This window comes from Paroedura picta, chromosome 2, assembly GCF_049243985.1.
Source record: "Paroedura picta isolate Pp20150507F chromosome 2, Ppicta_v3.0, whole genome shotgun sequence".
In the NCBI taxonomy this organism is placed as follows: Eukaryota; Metazoa; Chordata; class Lepidosauria; order Squamata; family Gekkonidae; genus Paroedura; species Paroedura picta.
Genome location: NC_135370.1, coordinates 1,653,079 through 1,679,683, shown reverse-complemented (window position 1 = coordinate 1,679,683; position 26,605 = coordinate 1,653,079). Strand labels below are relative to the sequence as shown.

The 26,605-nt window shown below is 47.6% G+C and overlaps 1 protein-coding gene across 2 annotated transcripts in view; it reads right to left on the bottom strand.

Annotated features, from left to right (window-relative positions):
- The window catches only part of BMPR2 (bone morphogenetic protein receptor type 2), a 118,618-nt gene that overhangs the window by 12,141 nt on the left and 79,872 nt on the right, over positions 1-26,605 (bottom strand). For both annotated transcript variants that reach the window (XM_077319208.1, XM_077319207.1), the window contains exons 4-11: positions 15,044-15,154; positions 14,286-14,377; positions 12,813-13,043; positions 10,490-10,604; positions 8,159-8,319; positions 5,696-5,843; positions 2,656-2,792; positions 1,778-1,950 (exon numbers count right to left, since the gene is read on the bottom strand). In XM_077319208.1, the coding sequence (XP_077175323.1) occupies positions 1,778-1,950; positions 2,656-2,792; positions 5,696-5,843; positions 8,159-8,319; positions 10,490-10,604; positions 12,813-13,043; positions 14,286-14,377; positions 15,044-15,154 (1,168 nt within the window). The remainder of the gene's footprint in view (positions 1-1,777; positions 1,951-2,655; positions 2,793-5,695; positions 5,844-8,158; positions 8,320-10,489; positions 10,605-12,812; positions 13,044-14,285; positions 14,378-15,043; positions 15,155-26,605) is intronic.

The window sequence follows — 26,605 nt, the reverse complement described above, 5'->3', positions numbered from 1 at the left end:
TCTGTCTCTCTGGGGTAAGAGAGAACAATTCTGCTCCATCCTCTACATGGCAGCCTTTTAAATACTTATGCTTATCAGATCCCCTCTCAGTCATCTCTTCTCCAGGCTAAACAGACCAAGCTCCCCCAACCTTTCTTCATACGTCTTGGTCTCCAAACCCCTCACCATCTTTGTTGCCCTCCTCTGGATACGTTCCAGTTTGTCAACATCCCTCTTCAACTGGGGTGCCCAAAACTGAACACAGGACTCCAAGTGAGGCCAAACCAGAGCAGAGTAAAGCGGTACCATCACCTCCCATGATCTGGACACGATACTCCGTTTGATACAGCCCAAAATCCCATTTGCCTTTTTAGCCAGGGAGTCACACTGCTGACTCATGTTCAATATATGGTCTACTAAGACTCCTAGATCCTTCTCGCACATGCTACTGCCAAGACAAGTCCACCCCCCCCAATCTTATATTGGTGTATTTGGTTTTTCCTACCTAAATTCAGAACTTTACATTTGTCCCTATTGAACTTCATTTTATTCAGTTTAGCCCACTTCTCGAGCCTGTATTCTGCTGCTGTCTTCGGCTGTGTTTCCTACCCCTCCCAGTTTAGTATCATTTATGTTGTTCTAATATTGTACGCTGCCAAGAGACCCTTTAGGTGAGCAGCGATTGAAAATCTAATCAATTCCACATAATATATTTCTGGTAAGGCCTTGGAGCTGTCCTGCCCGAGTGCCTCCTCCTCCTCCAACCGGCTTGCCTGTCTGTCCAGAACTCTGCCAATTGCTTCCGTCCCCCCACCTATATTCGGGAACTCTACCGCTGCTGAGGCCCCCCTTCCCCAAATGCGGGCCCTCCTCAAGGTCCTCCCGCAGATCTCCATGGATTTCTCAACCCAGAGTGGCCAACCGTAATGGCCCCTCAGGTCTGCTGCGCAGGGGTATGGATCACGGTCAACGGTGAAATATCTGCTGTACATGACATCTTATGGCACACATGGCCCAGCTCAACAAAGTGACATTCATGTTAGATCCAGCCATTGTAACAGATGAGTTTGACATCTCTGCTAGAGTGCCTAACCACTGAAACGCTTTGTTTGTTGTGCCATGATGGCCCTGTGGCATCTGTGCAACACCCTTGCAAGTTCCCCTGCTGCAGCATCTTGTTCTCATATAGCACATGGGAAAGAATGGGGGACATTTACATTAAAAAAAAAACAAAGCACTGAAGTTCTTATCTGGTTAAAAGTGCAAGCACCTGGGACGGGGAGCACGGAGAATGGAGCCGTGTTACAAACAATCTTGTGTAGAATAAAATCAGAGTCCAGTAGCACCTCTAAGACCAACAAGGATTTATTCAAGGTGTGAGCTTTTGAGTGCAAGCACTTGAATCTAATCTTGTGTAGATGGTGGGGCACCTGTACAGCCACACTCCACAGAGCAGTCATACCACAGCTGGGACCGCTAACTGAAGGAGGAATTGTTCAAGACCAATGGGGACGGGAGGGCTGAGGAAAGGTGACACTTGCAACCAAAACACCCTGTGGGAAAAGGCATCCAGGCCAAATCAACACACAAGCTTGGCGTGGCAAAGTGACTGAACAGGACCTCATGAGACCCAGGTTCTAACCCCCACTCTTGACACGGGAGCCTCACAGGGCTGTTATGAGGACAAAGCGGAGGAGAGGGAAAGCAGTGTGAAGGGGCATAACTGCAGTGAACAGAAGTAAGTTTGGAGGCCTCGCCATGGGATTGAACCCTGTACGCATAAGGATGTGGTACCGACCGCTCATTCTGCATAGCTGTGGACGTCGGGTTCACGGTTGGGCTGACAGATTTGTTCCTTTCCCAGATCATCATGAGTTCAGCCATCCGCTCTTCGGCGCACTGGGCTGTCAGCCGAGCCTCAGCATCCTGGTCCCAACAGTCCTCGATTGTCTCTTTCAGCGACCTCACGGCCTGGAAAGCACAATGTCATTGGTGAACCTGACTCGCCTGCAATAGGCCTGCCAAAACTCGATTACAGGGTTACGCCGCCTAATTTCTGGCATGATTTCCTTCACTGCTAGGAAACTGGGAATGTGTCTTAATGTGTGTTGATTGGAAGGGAGCTTTGTGGGGGCATCTCTAGGACCATTACAAGTTTTCAACATCTGTTACATCAGCAGGGCAGAATGACAGTCATCATTCAAAATATGTTCTGATGACAAAAAATCCTACAGAAGAGGCAATGCAGCTGCAACAAGGTTAATCAGAGGGAAGGTGCTTCTGCAGGGAACGTTACTGTCCTCAGAGGCAGAGAAGGCTGAAGAGGATTTCATCAAACTAGCGACATGACACAGGGAGGCCATCCGCTTGTGTTTCGTTGGGATGGGCCAAGACAGCAACGACGCCTTAACATTACAGCCCCACCTAATGCCCAGCCATGGAGAGACTCATATGGCCACTTAACAAGTCACAGCAGCAAGTCAAAAAGTTAATGTTACTTCAAACTATATAGTACTTTTTATTTTCATAGCGTTTTTTTTTACCTGATAGTAGCAGTTACATTTTTTGGAACCCCAAACCAATGTTGCGGTTCCCTCCCCGTAGGATCCATATTGCAGAAGCCCACCTGTTATCCTCAAAAGGACAGAAAGGGATACTCAGTATTGCATCTCTCACCAAGCTGTTCTCTTTCCAGGCCTCTGGGAATTTGGGTCGTTGCTTTTCCCGGGAAACAAGGACTTGCATGTCTTCGAAAGTGGGATGGTTTCCAACTTCGGCTTGGAATGCTGTCTGGAAATCTGGCACGGCTTCCCCTGTTCGCAAAGAAGTACGAAAAAGAAGACAAGATCAAATTACCCTGGCCCTGAAATGGCACAGTAGGGCAGAAAGGAGGTGCCTCATCATGCGTTCTTTCCTGGCACCTGAACCAAGATTTGACACATAAGCCGAGATAGCCCAAAAGTGGGCAGCAAAGGAGCCTCTCTACCTGCCGGAGGGGTTAGCTGGTTGAGCAGCTGATAGCCCAGTGCAGCAGGCAGGATACTTATCCCTTTTAAAGTGTCCTGCCATACATCTGGGTCAGTGGTTCTCAACCTTCCCAATGGCGTGAGCCTTTAACACCATTCCTCCTGTTGTGGGGACCCTCAACCGTAAAATCATGCCAGGGTTCTTTCACAGAAAGTAAACCGAAACTGACCAAAGGCACGAAGATCCCTTGTTCAGGATTGGATATAAATGGTTTTCTTCTCCAGGGTTTCTCAGTTCAGTCCTGCCTCTTGGCCCACCATGCCGATCTCGCTCTTTGCTATCTCGATCTACCCACCTGCGGGAGAAGCAGCAACAGTGGTCGCGCCCCCTCCAGGCCAAGCTGCTTGCCCTGCCGCAACCCCTGTGAAAGGGTTGCTCGATCCCCAAAGGGGTCCCGACCCCCAGGTTGAGAACCACTGGTCTAGGTGATTTGACACAACAGACACTGTACCAAGGCACCATCAAACTCCACGTTGCCACAACAGACACAACTGCCTCTTGTTTGTGGATCCAACATATTCCTCCTCCCTCCTTGTTGTTGTTAGTTGCTAAGTCGTGTCCGACCCATCGCGACCCCATGGACAATGATCCTCCAGGCCTTCCTGTCCTCTACCATTCCCCGGAGTCCATTTAAGTTTGCACCTACTGCATCAGTGACTCCATCCAGCCACCTCATTCTCTGTCGTCCCCTTCTTCTTTTGCCCTCAATCACTCCCAGCATTAGGCTCTTCTCCAGGGAGTCCTTCCTCCTCATGAGGTGGCCAAAGTATTTGAGTTTCATCTTCAGGATCTGGACTTCTAATGAGCAGTCAGGGCTGATCTCCTCTAGGACTGACTGGTTTGTTCGCCTTGCAGTCCAAGGGACTCGCAAGAGTCTTCTCCAGCATCAGAGTTCAAAAGCCTCAATTCTTTGACGCTCGGCCTTCCTTATGGTCCAACTTTCGCAGCCATACATTGCAACTGGGAATACCATAGCCTTGACTAACCGCACTTTTGATGGCAGGGTGATGTCTCTGCTTTTTAGGATGCTGTCTAGATTTGCCATAGCTTTCCTCCCCAGGAGCAAGCATCTTTTAATTTCTTTGCTGCAGTCCCCATCTGCAGTGATCTTGGAGCCCAGGAAAATAAAATCTGTCACTATCTCCATTTCTTCCCCATCTATTTGCCAGGAATTGAGAGGGTCAGGATGCCATAATCTTCGTTTTCTTGATGTTGAGTTTCAAGCCAACTTTTGCACTCTCCTCCTTCACCCGCAACAGGCTCTTTAGTTCCTCTTCACTTTCTGCCATTAGAGTGGTATCATCTGCATATCTGAGGTTGTTATTTTTCCCTGCAATCTGGATCCCAATTTGTGACTCCTCTAATCCCGCCTTTCTCATGATGTGCTCCGCATACAACTTAAATAGGCAAGGCGACAGTATACAGCCTTGCCGAACTCCTTTCTCAATTTTGAACCAATCAGTGATTCTATGTTCAGTTCTCACTGTTGCTTCTTGACCTGCATATAAGGTTCTCAAGAGACAGATAAGATGCTCTGATATTCTTTAAGAACTTGCCACAATTTGTTGTGCTCCACACAATCAAAGGCTTTAGCATAGTCAATGAAGCAGAAGTAGATGTTCCTCTGGAACTCCCTAGCTTTCTCCATGATCCAGCATATGTTGGCAATTTGATCTCTAGTTCCTCTGCCTCTTTGACATCCTGCCTGTACTTCTGGAAGTTCTAGGTCCACATATTGCTGGAGCCTAGCTTGTAAAATTTTGAGCATAATTTTGCTAGCATGAGAAATGAGTGCAGTGGTGCGGTAGTTTGAACATTCTTTGGCATTGACCTTCTTTGGGATTGGAATGTAAACTGACCTTTTCCAATCCTGTGGCCATTGTTGAATTTTCCTCCCTCCTCCCCATGTGCAAATAAATTCCGTGTGAAAATGAACGCCAGTTGCCTGCGAAGTCTGAGGTGCTGGTATCTGGACCCAATGAATTTTGCTTGCTCTCAGCAAGTGAGGATTCTAAGCTCAGGTGTAAGAGGTAAAGAAATGTTCAGGTGCTTGCATCCAGATATCATGGGCAACCAAGGTTTTTTTTTTTAAGCACTCTGCACAACAAGGGATGGAAGCAGGAGCAAGGGGAGGGAGTGCGTGAGCATGATGTGCATGCTGTATTTGTACCTCTCCTGGCCAGCTGGGATTTGAATTGCGGTTTAGTGTGACTTTTGTAGTTTTGCTCTTCGGTTCTAACAAGGAAACTCCTTGCGCCTGGTTGCGATTTTCTTCAATAAAGAGGTTTCTTGTTTACAGCAGATCTGGTTCTTGGGAACTCAATAGAGGCTTCACAGCGAGCGGTACAGCTGCGTTTTTGGAGATGGGATCGACTCAAAATGGACTCCCAGCGCCTCCCAGTAAGCCTCTTGTGACTGTGCCCTTGATACCCATTCAACTGTGCTGCCACTAAGCGTGTAAGCTTCTCTTAATGCCTAAAGCTTATTGACGGGATTAATTTATTATGTCCAAGGCCACATTATTTCAGTGCGAGGCTCCTAGCACTAGATGGCGCCGGCTTCACTGTGATCAACCAACCTTGGAATTGGGCTTTACAGCAAAAACGGAGCTGCGTTTTAATTTTTTTTAATCCATCAACAAGCATCAAATGTAATCGGAGCAGGAGACTTACGGAAGTTCTTCCCTTACCTGGGAACAGATCGTTGCATCTCATAAAGATCTCCCAGTAGATCAAGCCTAGTGCATACATGTCCACTTGCTTCAGAGCCGATTCGCAGTCCCTCAGGTTCACCGCTCCTTCGAGAACTTCAGGGGCCATGTAGCGGATCGTGCCCACCTGCAACATACATTGCGTCCTTCTTACATTAATCCAGGGCCAAGTCAATTCTCCTTATTACGCAACTCTTTCTGCAGAAGCCAGCAGACACGTCCCCCGCCCCACCCCCAGTCACGTTTCCATTCACACTCAACCCTCCCGGTTCCCATGAATGGAAAGGGCTCTGATTCTGGCCCCATTTAATTACATTGACACTATAGCAGCCATATCATCCTTTTAAGGTACTCTCATGACTAGCAAAGTCTCTGGTGGAAGGTCTGAGATTCACAGTGAAACACAGAAAGGCCAACAGAGGAATCTGATATTTCCTTGGCCTTAGAATTAGCAAGAGCCTCTCTGATTTCCAGCAGGGGCGGAGGCAGGGGGGACAGCTGCACACAAGGCAGGGAGCCCTAAAGGAGTACCTTTTATTTTATTTATTTATTTATTTATTATTGGATTTATATACCGCTGTTTGCCAAAAGGTCTCACGGCGGTTCACAATAAAACCGCCTTTTGCATATTGAGTGAGGTGATGGGATCAGCTCATTTCCCTCGGCTCTCCAACTCTAATAGTAAATAACAGGAGCCGTTTCTCATCATTTTTAGGTGAAGGGATCTGCAAGGCATTTTTTTTACTGTTCTGCCAAGTGGTACTTCTGATCCGGTTCTCCGGAGCCAACTGCAAGAGCCAACAGCTCTTGCAGTTACTGCAAGAGCTGTTGGCTTGTGAGAGCAAGTAACTGGAGACACAGTTGGAAGGTCAGTTTATCACCACAATCCTCTTATGAATGGGCAACTAGTAAACGACATGCATCTTAAGTGAGGACCATCCTTTAAATTCGCTAAGCTCTACGGCAGTGGTCCCCAACCTTTATTAGGCTGGGGACCGGCAGGGCATCGGGCCGCGCCAGCGGGGACCGCGCCCGCGCGGGCCACGCCCACACTTCTGGCCGCGCCCGCGGGCCACGCCCGCACATCGAGCCGTGCCCGGCCGCGCCCACGAGCCGCGCCCGCGGATTAGGCCGCACCCGGAAGCCATGCCCGCGGATCGGGCCGCGCCCGCGAGCCGCACCCGCGGATCGGGCCGCACCCGCGGGCCACGCCCGCTGATCGGGCCGCGCGGCCGCGGCCTGCACGGGCGCAGCCCGGCCCTGATTCCTTCTCCCCGCCCCCCCGCAGTAAGTAGCTTCCCGGGCCGCAAGCTTGCGGCCTGGGAAGTTTTTTACTGCGGGGGGGGCGGGGAGAGGGAGCTGCGGCCCGGCGCCATGGCCTTCACGGCCCGGCGCCGGGCCGCGGCCCGCAGGTTGGGGACCACTGCTCTACGGCATCCATGACTATGATAATTAACAAGGCCAATGATACCTTTCAGGGGGGAATGCTTGGAAACATGAACACCTGAACCTGCCTTATACTGGATGAGATCTTCGGTCAATCAAGGTGAGGACTGTCTATTCAGACTGGCAGCAGCTCTCTGGGGTGTCAAGCAGATATGCTTTCATATCACCTACTGCCTGGTCCTTTTAACTGAGGGATTCAACCTGGGGAATTCTGCGTCCCAAGCAGATACTCTACCACTAAGCCATGGCTCCTCCCCAAGGGAGAAGAAATCCTTGTCAGTCACATCCAGTCAACCTCTGCAGAATGCAGGAAACTCACAAGTTCCTGCCCACCCACAGTGACCCCAATTCCATCCCCAGATGATTCCCCCCCCCAAAAAAAAGAAAACAAAAAACAAAAACAGAATCCTTGGCCAGTCTGGGCTTGAAGAAATTTGCCTCCTGACCCTCAAGTGTTGATCTACATTTCCCTGGGCCTGCAAGAAAGGTTTTGGAGAGCCTGCCGATAGGGCCTTTCCCCAAAACTCAGCCTTCAGCCTGGAGGAACAATCTGACCGGGCCTTTGGAGTAACTTTCTGGTAGATTTTGGCATGCTATGATGTTATGTGCCTCACCAAGACAGAGGAAGCAATAGGCATGTTCATCCATGTGCGGGATCTCAACCCCACAGCAGGAGCACTTTTTAAAGATAGCCTTTGAGGCCACAGGGAACAACGACTGTTCTTCACGGCTGCAAAAAAGGAACTGGGGGTATAGAGCGCTCTGCCTCTGATCACGCGTGGGTCTCGGTGGGCAACTGCGCACACGTCTTCAGAAAGGCCCATCAAGGCTGGACAGAAAACGGTCTTCAAAGCTCTCCCCATGACGTGCTCTTAAAGGAGCCACCCAGTGACCGAGGCTCTTGTTGAGGGGGCCAAGGAAAGGATCAAATGAGGCTTCCCTTTCATGGCACGTCGTTTTACCCCGTTCATCAATGCCACCTCTGTCCCTGCTCACCTCACTGATGGCCGCATTCTCCTCCTCCCCCGGGCGCACCAGCCTATTTCCTGTCAGCTTCATGGAAAGGCCGAAATCGCTGAGGACGCACGTCCCGTCGTTCTTCACCAGCACGTTGCGGCTGTTCAGATCCCGATGGGAGATGGCGGGCTTGTAATTGTCTGCCGAGCAGATGCAGAGATACCGTTTCAGAACGGCCACCACAAAGCCCAACACCAGCATTCAAAGAGAGCAAAACAGTCTCCGTGCTCATAATGAGAATGACAGACAGGAACATTTCCCTGCAGTGCTACTGCAAGAGGGGCTGTGCTGGCCCTGCCAAAGGGGGGCGGGGAGGGGCAGGGAGGACCCAGCACTGCCCCCCCCCCTCCACAAAAAAGAGCCAGTTTATGTTTTAATTTTGGGGGAGGGCAGGAGGTGCACAAGGCATTCTTCTATATTTCGTTTTGTAAGCAGAAGCCTAAGAGGCCTGTTCCCCATAGGAAGCCTTCCACAGCCACGACCCACTTCACCAGGCCAGTTATAGCGCCAAAGAGCGGCCAGCGGCAGATCTTGCTTGTGTCCTGTGTGGATGCAGATGGACACTCCTGACAGGAGGCCTGACAAACAGAAGGACTAAGCCTTGCCAAGAAGAGCTCTTCATTCATTCATTCATTCATTCATTCATTCATTCATTCATTCATTCATTCATTCATTCATTCATTCATTCATTCATTCATTCATTCATTCATTCATTCATTATATTTATATACCGCCCTCCCCAGGGGCTCAGTTCTTACATAAGAACAAACAACAATACATAAAACAATCTATAAACATGTGAATAACTTTACAGTAATAACTAATGGTTGTAACCATATAACCGTATAACAGATCTTGCCTCACAGTCGGCTTGCTGAGGGAACCGAAGCAGTGCTAGAACCAGGCAAAGTCATCAGCCCAGGAAGCAGCCAGCCATGTCAACAGAGACTGGTGGCCAAAGAGCTGCAGAAGTTCACTGTGGGAGCCAACCCCTGTGGGAACTCTTTCCCTCATGTTCTCCAGAGAATGCTGGATCTAGGCGGTTGGCCATTGCTACTTCTAGTAGATCTAACAGCAGTGTTTGACAGTCAGTCAGCGCCTAGCTGACAGAGGGAAAGGTGGTACAGCCTTAAAATGGCTACAATTCTTTCTCCAATAGAGGAGAGAACCTCCTGGTGAAGTACCCTGATATGTAGGGTTCTGCAGGAGCTATTCTCTCCCCAATATTATTCAACATCTATAGGCATCCCCTCACGCAGCTAGTCCAGAGGCTGGAGCTGGGTTGTCATCAATATGCTGATGATACCCAGCTGGATCTGTTTATGGACAGCCATCCATCTGCACCCCCAGATTTACGAGCCAGTTGTTTGGAGGCTGTGGAGAACCGGCTAAAGCTGAATGCAGCTAAGATGGAAATCCTTCGGATGGGTTAACGGGCTCCAGGTGAGTCAGTGCAATTCCCAGCTCTTGATGGAGGGCAACCACCCACCGTGAAAAGCCTGGGTGTGATCTTGGACTCTTCTCTATCAATGAAGGTCACAAGTGTTGCCCACAGGCATTTTATCATCTTCGCCTAGCACATCAACTAGAACCTTACCTGTCAGCATCCAACCTTGCCACAGTGATCCACTACAGTCACCTCCACACTGGACTACTGCAATTCACTTTATGCAGGGCTACTCTTGAAACTGCTACGGAACTTCAACTGGTCCAGAATGCAGTGGAAAGGGTTGTTGTTGGGACTCAATGGAGAGTACACATTTGACCTACCCTCTCCTAGGTGCACTCACTAGAAGACTGGATCAGGTTCAAGATTCTGACCTAGTCAAGTCAAGTCTTTATTATTACGGAACTAGACCAGTAGTCAAATTACAAGATACATAAAAACATCTGGCATTAACAAGATAAAAGAATCACTGATAACTAAAATATTATAAAAGATAAAAAGATTCTGACCTATGAAGCCCTAAATGGCCTGGGACCTTCATACCTGTGGGACCGCCTCCTGCCCTACGTCCCCCAAAGAAGCTTAAGGTTGACTGACCAGAACCTGCTCAAGATCCCCGGCTTTAAGGATGTCAAAATTGCCTTGCCCAGGGCTAGAGCTGAAAAAAGAAAGCAGAGCTGATCCACCAGGCCTACAGTGGGGCCAGAAATGGCATCCAAATTCTGGCCTCCGTGCCCAAAACATTGGCCAAGCTACCACCGTACTGAGTTTTGATACCTGCAGCTATACCTGATGTCCCCCATTGGGAAATCAAAGGCAGCTTTGAACTGATATTTATGCAAGCTTCCCCACTGTGACCTTACCTCCGCGAGGTAGCTCTGTGTGAAGATAGGCCAGGCCCCGGGTGATGGAGTGAGCCAGATGACAAGAGCTCACCCAGTCACTGGCATGGAGACCCAAGTATCTGCATAGAGAACCCTGGAAGGAGAATAAAGACAAGCCCTTTGTGAGGTGTGGTGGGCTCAGCTCATCCAAACCATTTATGAATGTGTTGAACAACGCAGGGCCCAGGACAGACCCCGAGGCACTCCACTCGTCACTCCTCTCCAAGAAGATGGTAAGCCATTTACAAGCACCCTTTGGGGGCGATCAGTCAACCAGTTCTCGATCCGCCTAACAGTAATAGGATCCATACCGCATTTTACCAACTTGTCAATAAGAATATGATGAGGAACCTTATCAAAAGCCTTACTGAAATCAAGGTAAACTATGTGCACAGCGTTCCCCTGATCTAGCAAGATATCAACTTTCTAAAAAAAAGTCTGACATGACTTGTTCTTGTGAAAGCCATGCTGACTCTTAGTAATTACAGCCATCCACTCTAGCTGCTCAAAGACCGTGTTTCACTATTTGTTTTAAAATTTTGCCATCTACAGACATCAAGCTGATGGGTCAGTAGTTACCCAGATCCTGCTTTTCCCCCTTCTAGAAGACGGGGACAATATTTGCCCGCCTCCAATCCTCTGACACTTCACCAGTTCTCCAAGAATTGTCAAAAATAATGGACAGAGGCTCAGAAATAACATCTGCATGTTCTTTTAGTATCCTTGGATGCAATTCTTCTGGCCCAGAGGATTTGATTTCATTTAAAGAAACTAGGTGTTTATGGACTACCCCTAGAGTGATCCTAGGCCACAACTCCCATCCCTCATCATGTGACATTATTTTGCCATGTTGAGCATGATTCCCCTTGCAAGAGAAGACTGAGAAGTAGGAATTGAGCAGTTCAACCCTCTCTTCATCACCTATTACAATGTCACTTTCTTGTCCCTGCAATGGTCCTACCATAAAAATCACACTGTTGAGATGAACACTGGAGCACACCACCAGGTTCTTCTTCTCCTTATGGCACTCAATTGCATATTGGGATAAAAATTCCCAGCTTCCATTAAAGGCTGATGGGGCTGAGAGGGAAAAAGATCTTGGGGTCCTAGTGGATGGCTATGTGAAAGTGTCACTACAGCATGCTGCAGCAGTGAACAAACTCTATGTTAGGGATTTTCAGGAAAACGACTGAGAATAAATTGGCCGACATTATACTATCCCTGCATAGATTTATGCTGCGGCCTCATTTGGAATACTGTGTCCAGTTCTGGACACTGTATCTCAAAAAGGACATTGCAGAGCCAGAAAAGGTACACAGGAGGGCAACCAAGATGATGAGGGGCTGGTTGGGACTTCTCAGTTTAGAAAAGAGATGACTAAGGGGGGACATCACAGAAGTTTGTAAAATTACGTGGAGGATGGAGACAACTGGCAAGGAAATTGGTATGTGTATGTGTGGATACTGTGGATCTATGTGTCTCTGGATACCACTGAGGGGCCAACCTAGGCACCACTTTCCAATCCCACCCACAGGCCTGGTGGTGGTGAGAAGTACCATTAAGTCACTGCCCACTCATGGCAGCCACCGGTACCATTTTCAAGGCAAGAGACATTCAGAGATGGCTTGCTCCTGCCTGCCTCTGAGTCCTGACGCTGGTCATTCCTGGTAGGTCTCCCATCCAAAGACTAGCCAGGGACGACCATCCTGAGATCTGATGAGATGAGGGCAATCTAGGCTATTTGGGCTACGCACTACTTTTCAATCTTATCCATAGGCCTACACTAGTGGTCCCCAACCTTTTTCAGGCTGGAGGGCGATTGCGTGAAAGTGCCGCGATTGTGCATTTTCGGCTGCGCATGGCGCATGCATGCATGCGCGGCCCAGCCCTGTTTCCCTCTCCCCCCCTCCCACAGTAAGAAGCTTGCCAGGTCGCAAGCTTGTGGCCTGGTAAGTTTCTTACTGCAGGGGGGGGAGAGGGAGCTGCAGCCCAGTGCCAGGGCCTTGGCAGCCCGGTGGTTGGGGACCACCGACCTACACAACATTGGCCCCCTCTGGGGGCCAGTGCAATATAGCAGAGCAGGAGGCTAGAAATAACTTAGCAGGGCTCCCTGTACTGAAAATGAGTGGCTTCAGCCGCTGAAAATAAAGCTCTCTGCGATGTGTAAAGCTCCACTGTTATTATCCAAAATATGTGACAATATATGTCGGAATATTAGCGGGCATTTTTGAAAATGCAAATTCATGCAGTGTTTTTTCATTAGCCATGTGTTCAACACAGCTCTCTTTGAACTATTACTTACATTAGGATAATATTCCATTACTAATAAATACTCTATCCGTCCTTCTGTAGTGAATCTCTCATCCCCGACAATGAAGCGGGCAATGTTATCGTGCTCCATCAGCGGGATTCTGTAGATGTTCCTTTCATTGATGAAGTTCTGGCGGTTCGTGAAGGAGAAGACTTTCACGGCCACAGGGCGTTCATCTAAAGAGCCTTTGTAAACAGCTCCATATCGCCCTCGACCAATCAGCTGTGAAGAAAAATATAAAATAATTGTTGGCTCTACTTCAAAGTAAGGCGGAATATGCATCTTGGCCACAATCCAAGGCGGTATTAAGTGTATTTGGTTTCAATGAGCTTAAACACATGTACGCCTGGGCTCAACCTTCAGTTAGAAAGTACGGCATTTCGCTGTTGCGTACACAGGATTTATTTTTGAATTTGGTGGCTGGAATCCAAAGAGCCGTATATGCAAAGCGGAAGGTACAAATGCCATTCCGTGTGTGTGTGTGTGTGTGTGGCAGTAGATGGACGCTGCTTTAGCCCTCTTGGAAATGACACACTGGTAAACAAAATTAAAAATGCAAGAGGTCATCCCATGGTTGCACTCAACCTGGCCCTTGGGTGTGGTAGTTAAATGTTGCACAAAGATCTTGGTAAACTCAGGTTGGACCACAAACATATCAGAAATAGAACAAGAAGCCCACTTTAAATATTGAGGTGTCACCTTCAGTGGTAACACCCTGCTCCCCCTCAGAACTCCACCAGTATGCTCTGGACCTGTTTGCATTGTTGCCCTGTTGCATTGTTTATATTGTTTATACTGTTATGTTGTTATATGGTTACAACTATTAGTTATTATTATTGTAAGGTTATTCACATGTTATAGACTTTTATGTATTGTTGTTTGTTCTTATGTAAACCGCCCTGAGCCTCTGGGGAGGGCGGTATATAAATATAATAAATATAATAAATAAAATAAAACTTATACTTCCTCAGCACAAACAAATTCCCAGTTTTCCCAGGGCAATCTACCTGCACCTATTGAGGCCTTTAAAGCTAAGGTAAACCCAAGTTCAAATCCCCCCTCTGTCATGGAAGCTTTCTGGGCAACCTTGGGCCAATCACACAGTCTCACTCTAATCTACCTCACAGGATTGTTGTGAGGATAAAAGGGAGGCAAGAAGAACAATGTAAGCTGCTTTGGGTCCCCACGATATAAATAAACAAACTTGTGAATATTCTAAAATTTGCTCTTTCTAACAACAGTGCAAACCTAATCTAGCTTCTCTCTTTGAAAATAACCCCCAGTACTAATTTTACAGAAGAGTGAATGCTTACTTCTAGGACAGCCTCCTAAATTATTATCAGCCTGCCTGATGAAGAGGTCCAGCCGTCATTCGCACTGAGGTTTCATGATCATCTGATAGCAAACAGGTCAGATCACACAGCAAAGCGAAGAGACCCCAAAAACTCCCAAAAGCAGAGTTACCTCCAGCATTTTCAGATTATCTAAGTCTAACGAGGGCTCAGACGTTGCTGCCTCCATCATGTTCATGCTGTGCAGACCCTGTTTGCGGTCGCCTGAGAAGGAAGAGACAGACATTCCAGAGGTTAAACGACCTGGTAGTATGCACATCCAAATGGCCGGGATGGAGCTCATGGTCCCATCACGGTCTCCCCCCACTAGCCTCCTGAGACCTCTGGAAGGCCAATGCTCAGATTTAGGGGGGTCCTGTGAACAAAACGCTCGCTCTTCCGCCAGCAGTTTGGGCAGATGTGAGAGGCTTTGTTGCCCAAGAATGAGGTGAAAGAAGTGCCCACCCGCGCCTTGCTGCATTTTGTCTACGGGGTTGATTTATTTATTCTGTGAAGGCTGCCCTTCTTCCCAGGAGCTCCAATGCCTTCGGCTGTCCCATCTTTGTCCCAAGGGGCTTCAACAGGATGAGAGGGGAGGGGGTCCTCCTCTTCCAAGCTCTGCTCTGCCTGATCCTTGGTCCTTCTGCCTCCTCTGGCAAGTCTCACAGATCCCGTCTCTCCTAGAATGTTTCTTTACTCATTTCAGATGCCATCAGTAAGATTCACTGCTGACATGGAACAAGACAGGAAGAATCCACATAGGGGGAGCAGGAGGAGGGAGGGAGACAGGCATGTTTCATTCTGCTGACGGAAGTGCCTTTCATTATCAAAGAATAGGGAAACTGAGAATGAAGACTTGGTTGCCATTTCTGAAAACTGACTGAAACTCACCTGCAAGCATCCTGTATCCAAAGAAAAGAGCCACCACCAAAACAGCCAGGACAGATACTGATGCCAGAACAATGACAATGGTTTCATCTCGCTGAATCGCATGGGGTGGGTCTGAAAGAAAGAAAGCATTCAGTGAGGACCTCTTCCCACAGCACAAGCACTCAGAAGGCCTCCGACACCCACTAGAGAACAAATACGAGCAATATGTTATCGTAGATTTTAATGCATTTTAGCTGCAAGGGAGAATCTAGCTTCCTGTCTTTACCAGCCCTACAAACTGACTTTGATCAGTCTTAAATATTTGTGACTCAAATACCACTTTAGCAAGGATGGTTACCTGACAGTCCAGCCTTTCTTGTTGCTGCTGTGCTGCCAAACAGACTTACTGAGGCCCCTCGTGGCGTTTTCAAGGCGAGAGACATTCAGAGGCGGTTCACTATTGCCTGCCTTGGACATTCCTCCCGTCCAGCCATTAATGGGGGCTGACCCTGCTCAGACTGGGCTATCCAGATCAGCGCTCCTCTAAATTGGCTGATGGGACCAGGGCAAAGATCATTTTGTTTGGCCAATGTTTCAGAGGATTTCATTCCTTTTCAAGTACCTAGCATATAACACAACTGAAGACACCAGCCACACAGAACAGCAATGAAAACCATGATTTAGGGGGAATTTAATAGCAGATGGGCTAATGCAGGCACAGCTCAGCCAAGGGAGCAAGGGCTGCGGATTGCCTTTCACCTTTCCCAGGATCTGACTAACATAAAAAAGTGAAACATCAAAATCACAAGATGTCATAGTCCCATTGTATACGGCACTGGTCAGACCACACTTGGAGTACTGTGTGCAGTTCTGGAGGCCTCACTTCAAGAAGGACATTGAGAGGGACATGATAGCCTTCTTTAAGTATTTGAAAGGTTGTCACTTGGAGGAGGGCAGGATGCTGTTTCTGTTGGCTGCAGAGGAGAGGACACGCAGTAATGGGTTTAAACTACAAGTACAACGATATAGGCCAGATATCAGGAAAAGATTTTTCAGTCAGAGTAGTTCACAGTCAGAGTAGTTCAACAGTGGAATAGGCTGCCTAAGGAGGTGGTGAGCTCCCCCTCACTGGAAGTCTTCAAGCAAAGGTTGGATACACACTTTTCTTGGATGCTTTAGGATGCTTAGGGCTGATCCTCTGTTGAGCAGGGGGTTGGACTAGATGGCCTGCATGGCCCCTTCCAACTCTCTGATTCTATGATTCTATGAAACAAAAAACTCTCCTCACTCACAGTTCATGAAGAATCGAGTCCTATTTTATTCCCAAGATAAGAAAATACTCTTAGGATTGCAGTGTTGAGTCCAATTTACTTTTCAAAAGCTAAACACAATGGATTTGTGGACTTCTAACTATCTTTTGAAGTTATTTATATTACTAGCCAAGTCCAATAACACGATACAGAAGTAACACAAGCAGAAATAACACAAGCAGCGCTTACTCTTTTCTCATGCATTTGGAAAAGGATCCCAGGAACAGGGTCCCCGTGTGGCTCCCCGCATGCACAGAAGAAGAGTTCCAGGGCTCCTTCCCTTGTGGCCCAGGGGAGGGTGAGCCATTATAGTGGACACAGCCTCCATCCACGCAACCAGATTGTACAATCCCTTGGCCACAAGGAGGTGGAGGGAAGTGCCATCAAGGTGCAGCCGCCTTCAGCAACCTCAGAGGGCTTTCTAGGCGAGAGGGCCACCGTGGGCCTGCCTCTGCACAGTGGCCTGGGTGTTTCTGAGGGGTCTTCCAAGCAAGTGCTAGCCAGAGCTGGCCCTGCTTGGCTTCTAGAGATCTGAGGTGATCAGACTCGTCTTAGCTGTCCGGGTCAGGGCTTAGGCAGAGGCATATTTAATTCCTCCCCTCCCAACACAAAATGTCTTGCTCACATGCTCACTCCTGCCTCCAGGCGGTCTGCACCTTGTGTGCCTTCCTTACATAGTTGGCACCGTGCAGTATAGGTGGGGCTTATGCTTTGCCCATCTGCAAAAGGAAGAGAAAGCACACTGCTTCTCCTTCTCCCCCCTACCCCCACTAGCTGTGGCATATGACCAGCTGTCTCCCTTCAGGCACTTTTACAGAGCATGGCTCCCATAATACGTATCCAGAAATCTCCCCCATCAATTACGTGCAGGAGGACACATCACCTGTTTGCTCAGAGAATTGTCCGCCTGCCATGACGAGAGGGACCAATGAAGGCCTGGCTCTGTGGAGGTGCCCGCTGACAAGGTACCATCAGCAAGGTACCATCTGACCACTCGGCCAGAACCTGCAAAGGAAGCCTTGTCCTTAGTCCTGGACATAGCTGCCAAGCCTCCGCCAGGCAGGACTCAAATCCAAGCCTGTAGCCACCCCCTCCCAAGGACCCTCTCCCACTCCACAGGACAGCAGCAACAGAAGGCCCCGGCCAAGGTGGCAAAGGGCCAACTGGCTGCATGTCAGTCAGCTGGAGAAAGAAGATTCCTTCCACGATCCTGGCTGGAGCACATCCCCACCTCAGGAGCACCAGCACCTGCCAGTGGTGCAGTCTGCGTCAACAAGTTCCCAGCCTATTTAGGCTGAGGTCAGGGAAGGCAGCCTTGCTGGATTAACCAGTTTGCCAGGCACATGCCTTGTCTTCCAAGCTGAAGCGCCATGTCCTCTTGCCCCAAGCTCCAGCTTCTGCCTAAGGGCCCTACTTCGGAGAAGCCTTGACTGGCCCTGACTTCAGAGCGCAAGACGTCCTAAAAGAAGGAGCTTGTCTCTCTTTGGACACGGATGAACAACAACTGCTTTGCTATCTTCCGCCAGACACTCCTATCTACTCCCCCCGCCTTTATGGTAATAAATATAACCCAGCATCCTCCCGTTCTTATCGTTTCCTTGGGGGCACACTTGGGGGCAACAAGGGCCAATCTTGTCCTCTGATCAGGCTGCCCAATTCTCTCACAATTCTCTCAGCACATTAATGTTCGATCGTTCAGCAAAGAAGTTGGGGCTACCACGTTGAAGAAGCCCGCATCAAACAGACCGTCATATGTGGTCAAGGAGGGTTGGACTCTTGAACGCTTAGGTCCAGGATATGCTGCTGGTCTCTAAGGTGCTGCTGGACTCAAGTCTACCTGCCCTCCTGGAACAAACAACACCTCACAGTTAGCTCCCCTACAAAACGAGGCTTGCTGAGTCCAAAGATTTATTATTGTATCATTGGCAGTATGAGGCCCAACACTAATGAGAATCTCAAAGGGGGGTGAACAGTATATGGTTTGTTCAATGGTTTATGATTTGAAAAAGAAGAAGAAAATAAAACTTAAACATATCCCTAATCCTTTCATTGTCTAACACTCGACGGCAGTAAGCCAGTCTTCTCGGGATGGAGAAACATGAATGCCCCCCCCCCCCCACTGTGACAACTTTATGTTCAATATCTGGCTAATCAACTAGCTGAAGAAAACTGTAGCTACTGTCAGAGGCCCTTCTGGCCTTAATAACCATCAGGAGCCCCACGCTTAGCAGGTTTAATTCTAATTGATTTTATGCTACAAATGCCAGAGGTTTTGTTAACTGTGGGTTAAGAGGCTCACAAAAGAGTAAGTACACAAGCTGAAGTCCCTAATCCAATTCTTTCTTCCAGCTTAAACATTCTCTGAAGCAGCAATGCTGGGAAACCTTTATTATTCAGATACTCTCTTTTGTGGATCAAAGGATTATTCTGACTGTAATTAAACGGAAGCCATTTCATTTTACTTACAGAATGTCCCAGATTGCTATTCATGATTATTGGTGTATACATATATTCAAAAGATGGCAGCATGCAGCATTTCCATGGGTAGTGAGAGATTTTTCGTATTCTTCCAGTTGTTATACAAACCAAACAATTATTCAATGTTAGCTATTTTAGGAAAGTTTCTCTTTGTGACAGGGTTTGCTACCCCGTGATTGTGGTAGATGTTGAGTTGCCAATTCTGGATTGGGAAATACCTGAAGTCTTTGGGGGTGGAGCTAAGGAGGGCAGGGCTTGAGGAGGGCAAGGACTTCAGTGGGCTATGTTACTACAGAGTCCACCTTCCAAACTGACCATTTCCTCCAGGTGAACTGATCTCTTATTGCCTGGAGATCAGCTGTAATCCCAGGACCTCTCCAGCCACCACCTGGAATTTGGCAACCCTAGGTAGAGACAACTGGTTGTATTTAATCAGCTTCACCATGTGAACCATGACAGAGGTACACTAACATGTCTTGAATCATTATTTCCCATTGCCTTGATCAATGTTATATGACCCCCCACATTAACGTCTCCTTTCATAGTTTTAATGGGAAGCTCCGGTATGCTCCAGACAAGCTGTATTTCTACAGGAAACTTTATTTTAAAATCAACATCATTATCATCATCATCATCGCTTATATCCTGCTGCTTCCCAAAGACTTCCAACAGTTTACAAACATAAAACCCCCATAGAAATCCCTGTATAAAACCCATTGTACCCAAGGGCCCTAAGATCCTCTACAACCACAGATTCATGGCTGTAAAAAAAAATAACAAAAACAACATCCATCTCCCAGGCAGACCTGTCTAGAGGTGGGAGTGTAGATGTCATACAGCTAGGCCTGAGGAGGGGCCATGATGTTCCTAGCACCAGCACTGGCCTCAACCAAAGACCTGGTGGGAGAGCTCAGTTTTGCAGGCCCTGCTGAACCGTGACAGCTCTGTCAGGGTCCTCAGCTCTCCCAGGTGCTCATTCCACCAAGTTGGGGCCAGGACAAAAAGGCCCTGACCCTGGTTGAGGCCAGGTGTGCTTCTTTCGGCCCAGGGATCTCTAAGAGATTTGCATCCACAGAGCAGGGTGTCCTGCAGGGGGCACGAGCAGCCAAGCATAGGCAGGGCCGAAGCCATGGATGGCCTTAAAGGTTAAAACCAAAACTTGATCCAGGCAACAACTAGCAACCGATGCAGCTGCCTCAGCACAGGCTGGATATGGGTCCTCCAAGGTGTTTTTGTGAGGACCTTAGCAGCTGCATTCTGCACCAGCTGAAGTTTCCAGGTTAAGGACAAGGGTAGGCCGGCCTGGAGTTACAGAAATCCAATCTAGAGGTGACCGTTGTGTGGATCACTATAGCCATGCAGTCTGGGGGCAGGTAGGGTGCTAACAGCCTCACCTGCGGCAGAAGGAAGAATGCCAGCTGGATACTCCCGTGACCTTGGCCTCCATAGATAAAGAGGCATCCAGAATCATACCCAAATTCCTTGCTGAGGATGAGATGTTCAGCTGTACCCCAGCCAAGGTGGGCAAGTGCACTTCCTGCCCTGTCGCCTTCCTGCCCAGCCACAGGACCTCCGTCTAGGAGGGGTTGAGTTTCAGCCGACTGTGCTCTAACCATCTAGCAACAGCTTCCAAACATCTAGTGAATGTGACTGGGGGGGGGCATCCATGAGGAGATAGAGCTGGGTGTCATCTGCATACAGAGACAACCCAGCCAATAGCTACGGACCCGCTGTGCCAAAGGGCGGATAAAGATGTTAAATAGTGTGGGAGAAGGAACCACGCCCTTAGGCATGGGACCCCAAAGGGGAGTCGATAGGGGCATAATCATTCCTCTCCCACAGTCACTCTCTGTGTCTGGCTCCGGAGGAAGGAGTGCAGCCCTACCTGCAGGTTGCTACCAACTTGCTCTTTTGAGTCATTTCCATTGGGCATAAAAGCTCATTGGAAGCTCTGAAGAGGCACCATCTCTTTAACAACAGTTATACAAAATCATAAACTCAGCCCCAATTTTGAGAATACTGTAGACCCCTGAAAGGTAGATAAAGAAGCATCTCTCTTCGAAGAACAGGGAAAACCATGACACTAAATTTGGCAGGTGGTGCCAAATTAGCACAATCTCTCACACTACAGTATTATAAACGCACACAAACATTGGGTGTTGTGAACCAGCATTTCACTACTGACAATAATACCATAAAGAAGAATGATAGATTCCTGAGTTTATTGATCTAGACTTCTATCAACCGGGGGAGTGGGGAGGGAGGGAGGGAGAATGCCACAGATGCTATTCCCTTTCAACTCCGTTTTTTGTCACACAAGGCACTGGGGAAGGGGGGGAGGTGGTCCCCATCTTTCTAAAATGCAGTTTTATGCCATGCCTGCTACCTGCATACACAGCAATTTGAAATCATTCCAATCATATTCTAATCATTAATTTCCTTCTGACGTTTCAATGAGTGATTAAATTAATTACCGTCCTCTACAACTGTAAGCACAAGCTACTGATAAGGGCTTCAAAAATGTCAAGAAGGAAGTTAATCAGCTGGCTGGATGGCTAATGCTGCTCGTTTCATTCTTATTCTACATTGTTCTTCACGTACCTTGTTCTACTCCTTAGGGTCCTATGGGTGAAAGAGCTCTCAGCCTGAGTGCATGAGTGGTGGTCTGCACCTGTTTGTCCCTAACAGCTCTCTGTTCCCCATCGCGGAAGGTTCTGTGGAGGAGAAGCAGCTGGACAACTATCTATTCTACTGTGCAGTCAACTGTGAGCGACATTTACACAGATGACTGCTATGTTGAGAAGGCAGCCAAGACTCGTCAGCCCAAGATGTTGATGGATAGTGGGAGAGCCGGGCTAATCTCCCTCAAACTGGCATCTTCAGTTTGCTGCAGCCAAATGGCACATGGAGGGAAAGTGTCATCAAGTTGCAGCTAATCCATGGTCGCCCCACAGGGTTTTCAAGGTAAGAGATGTTCAGAAATGGATTGCCATTGCCTGCCTCTATGCAGCAATCCTGGACTTCTTTGGCGGTCTCCCATCCAACTCCTAACCCGGGCTGACCCTTCTTAGCTTCTGAGATCTGATGCAATCAGGCTAGCCTGAGCCATCCAGACCAAGGCAAACTGCAGACTTAATCTCAGATCAGCTGGGCTTGGAACTGCTATGAAAAGGACTTATTTCCTAGTTTTCACAAGAAAATGAAGAGAGAAAATCAGGAGACAACACTTGGGTTCTCAGAGACTTTCTGTTATTGTGGAGTAGGAGGGGGAAAGAATCCAAGCAGGCTGACATCGGGTTGGGCATTTTAATTTCATGATTCTACAAGAACGGGTCTGTGGGTGTGGCCGGGAGACAAACCAAGGAGGATATTAAAGCACTGATAGCTAATCTCAGCTCATAAACTGACAGAAATACAAATCTAATAACTGAATGATTTATGGATAACGAAAGAGGGGGGGGGCGTATGGGCTTGTGGCCAAGGATGAGACATGCACTCCCCCTTGCTACTTGACACCAGGGGAGAAGGCAAAAGATAAGAGTCTAATCTCAGCTAGAATATGAAGGTATAATGGGCCTCAAGCCCATTTGAGAAATTGCATGGGGAACAAGCACTTATCCAGAGAATCCCTGTTTTAAGAGGATATGAGATTTTAAATTAACTTCACAAAATCAGGAAGATGACACTGAGAGGCATGGAAGCTCTCAAAAAATGGAACACATATCCACATGCGTATGCACAACAGACTGCCCAGGCATTGGTGCCCATGTGCAAGGACGGAATCTAATATTTGAAACAGCGGAAGTACCAAAGAAGACAGTTATCAGGCAGGACGCATTTGTGAGCCTCTCGAATGAGATACTGAGACAAAACGTTGTGGGATAAAGGAAACGGATTACAGCAGGAGAGATGTTTCTTTTCATCATGGCTCTGGATTATCCAGAGGTGGTGAGTATATTTAAATGCAAACTCCATGACATTGCCAGTTCTGATATGCATCTATTAGATGACTGCATTAGATGATGGATGGAGACCACCAGGGAGGACCGGGGTTGCTATGCTGGGGAAGGCCATGGCAAACGACAACTCCTAAGAGCTTGGAACTTCATGCGGTCAGCAGGAGTCAACGGGGACCTGAAGGACTCTTTATTTTACAGAATTCTTTATTAACCTAGCAATTCACACTCAGCCAAGAAACCTGCTCACATCCAACATCTCCTTTTCAGAAACTCTTACAGCTGTTACCACTGGAAACCTGTAAATGAACACTGCATTCCATGGTAGATTCAATAGGGCATGTGGCCTTTCAGATGTTACCTTAGAACTAGGGGCCAAGCCTGTTGCATTCAGGAATACAACAGGTGCTAGATTGGGAGGGGGGGAGGGGAAGAAGTCTGCGGACGGCCTCCCCCTCCCCCTCCCCACAGGACCTGGAAAGGCTGCAGGCAGCTGTTGGGGAACTCACCGGCAGGGGCAGCTCTCATGTGGCAGGGATCTGCAGCCTCCGAGCCTCAGAGGGAAGTGGAAGGAGGAGGGGGTAGGCAGGGGTGGGGAACAGAAGCAGGCACTCAGGGGTGGGACAGCCGTCCTGAGTGGATGTTAAGCGCTGAGTGGCACTTAAACCATGAGACATGCTCCTCCTCCAAGGCCTTATTAAGTGGAACAGATGTGTACTGCACAGAATTTTTCATATCTATATAACCAAGGGGTGCAGGAACAATTACAAAAGACTGTTATCCCAACTTAAAATCCTGGAATTGATTCCTTGACACAATCCAAGTCTCAGTATCACTGGTCACTGCTCGTGGCCCTAAAAGAGAGGTTCCATAGGCCATTTCAAAGAAAACGTACAAAGAAAACGTAATGCTGGGCAAGGACTAATGTCGAAAGTAAACCTGGAGTACCAATGGAATTTATACTATTATGCAGAGTATGCAAAGATCCTTTGAGGTATATAGCCACGGGAGACATAAGCAATGCCTCAGGAAGCTGAAGACGGGAGCAGAAATTGATATAGCCATGTAATTTCTAAATACCAGTATCATATTGAAAAAGCAAAAAAAAAAGTTGCAGTTTTTAATAACTGATTTTGATGTCACACACAGATATTTAGGGTTGCAGGTACCCTCTAGCCCCTGGCAGGTGGGGTAGGACTAACCGGGAGCAAAGAGAGGCCTAGGCTGGTGTTGCCAGTGATACAATGATGTCATTTCTGGTGTATACCAGAAATGACATCATCACATCACCAATGGTGCAGGGACACTCAGGTATTTGCATTAAATTCTATGCTAATCATTTTTATCATGGAGCATCTCTGTGGTGCCAGCAACACGATGGTGCGTGCTGAAGTGATACTGTTATGTTGCCGGCAATGCAGCCTTAGGCATACTTTTGCTTCTGGTCAGTCTCCCACCACCCAGCTGCTCAGTGCTGGAGGGGCCCAGAGCGTGGGTTCCCCCTCTCGCAAGGGGTCGGGGCAAACCTATAGGATACTGAATGACAGGGCATCTATTTACTGGGACAGATGGACATCCTATCCAACTGAGACTGACCTATCTATGGTCAGGTAGCCTTCTTGAGTTCAAAGAGATGGGGATGGGGCAAGAGCTGAGTCCAGGAGCACCTTAGAGATCAACGTGACTTGGGAGTGATAAGCTTCTGAGTGGCCAGGCTCCCTTCATCAGATCTTCTAACTCTGGTTTTGTGGGCAGAGATGAGATGCCTAAGTAGCCTAAGAAGGAAGAGAAACAAGCCACACTTCTGCTGTCCTTTTAAGGAACTATTTGTACATGATCCATACATATTTGAGTAACTTTTTCAAACCCAAAGGTGCTGAAAGATAAAAATAAAACCTAGAACTTCTTGGAAATAAAATGTAAATTGTAAAAGTACAGCAGCAGATATCACAACTCTATATTACAAACATGAGTGTGTGATGTATTTTTGGACATTCCCTGGTTTCTAGCTAGCACAACTTAATTATAGAGGAGAACATTTTGAGACCTAACAAAGCTACTACATCTGGGTCTTACAGAAATAACATACTTTTGTGGTCCTATAAAAATGTGGTGAAGTTTATTCCAGTGCAGTTATCACGTTATACTTCACTAAACAGAGCCTTAGTTAAGCCTTATCTTTTCCTTACTTATTGGTATTCTGAAAAGGGAGGCTGTCTGAATTCAAGCTGTTGGAAACAGAGGCGGCGTCTCCTCTGTATCACTTTCCTTGAAATACAAAACATGCAGGAAGCAATAACAACAAAGTGATTCTTTCAAAATCATCAGAAAAATATTACACTGCCTTCTAAATGTGCCCATGTGCAGGCACGACACATTTGCAATATGGCAATTATTGTCCTATTAAGATCTGCTCCAGGGATAACTGGCCCATGAAGGACAGAGAGCCCAGAATACTGTTAGTCCAGATGTGTGTACGAGTGTGTGAACAGCTGTCCTGGAGCAATTTAATTTGCGCTATGCAGTCTACCCACTTTGAGGAAACTAACCCGAGTGTTTTAATCTGGAGTAGCCTGAATTTATAAGAGCCTCTTGTGGCGCAGAGTGGTAAGGCAGCGACATGCTGTCTGAAGCTGCCTGCCCATGAGGTTGGGAGTTCGATCCCAGCAGCCGGCTCAAGGTTGACTCACCCTTCCATCCTTCTGAGGTCAGTAAAATGAGTACTCAGCTTGCTGGGGGGTAAATGGTAATGACTGGGGAAGGCACTGGCAAACCACCCTGTATTGAGTCTGCCATGAAAACGCTAGAGGGCATCACCCCAAGGGTCAGACATGACTCGGTGCTTGCACAGGGGATACCCTTACCTTTACCTTTAGCCTGAATTTTTTATAAAACACATCCTACTAATATTTTGTTTATGTACTGTGTTCTGCAATGAACATTTAAAAGAATGCTGAATGCCAAAATATGAAAAGGTACCAATTTAACAAAACCCGATTCAGAGATTAAATAATGTTAACCAGCAGAGCATTTGATTTAATTAAATCAGGTTCTCAGATCATTACCCTGGACTTATGACTCAGCTCTCTCTAAGGTCAGATTATGGTTACCTACTGGGGCATTGCATAGCATTTTTCTTCCATTTAATCATGCAAGCTAATTTGGGCTCTCTTTAATTAAGTGCTGTTCATTACTAAGCAGAACGTCAAGAAAAGCACAGCTAAACTGGCTACAAGTTAGATGGAGTTGCTGAAAAAATACTGGCTAACTTATTTAAAACACACACACACACATTACAAATATCATCTCATGTCTTGCACTTTCATTCCAATGTGTTCCCTCAACCAACAGCACAGCCCTAGGCTACAAGCCAGGGGTAGTCAAACTGCAGCCCTCCCAAAGTCCATGGACTACGATTCGCCGGCAGGGGCTCATGGGAATCGTAGTCCATGGACATCTGGAGGGCCGCAGTTTGACTACCCCTGCTGCAAGCTGTCCGAGACAGGCTCCAAGATTTCATACTTACTGTACATGGATGATTTGAAAACTTAAGGAAAGACACCATTAGGGATTCACTCTTAGTAAATTCGGTTTGAATATTTAGCCAAGATATAGCTATGGAATTTGGCCTTGACTAGTGTGCAGCATTAGCACTGAACAGAGGAAAGGTTGTTGACTAAGAAGAGCTAAGATGCCAAACAACATCAAAAACTTTGCTTTGAAGAAACCTACAAATAACTTGGAATTTTGAAAGCTGACAACATCAAACATACCCTTGTTAAGAAAGATACAATCAAGGAATATTACTGGCGAGTTAAAAATATATTGCAAACAAAATT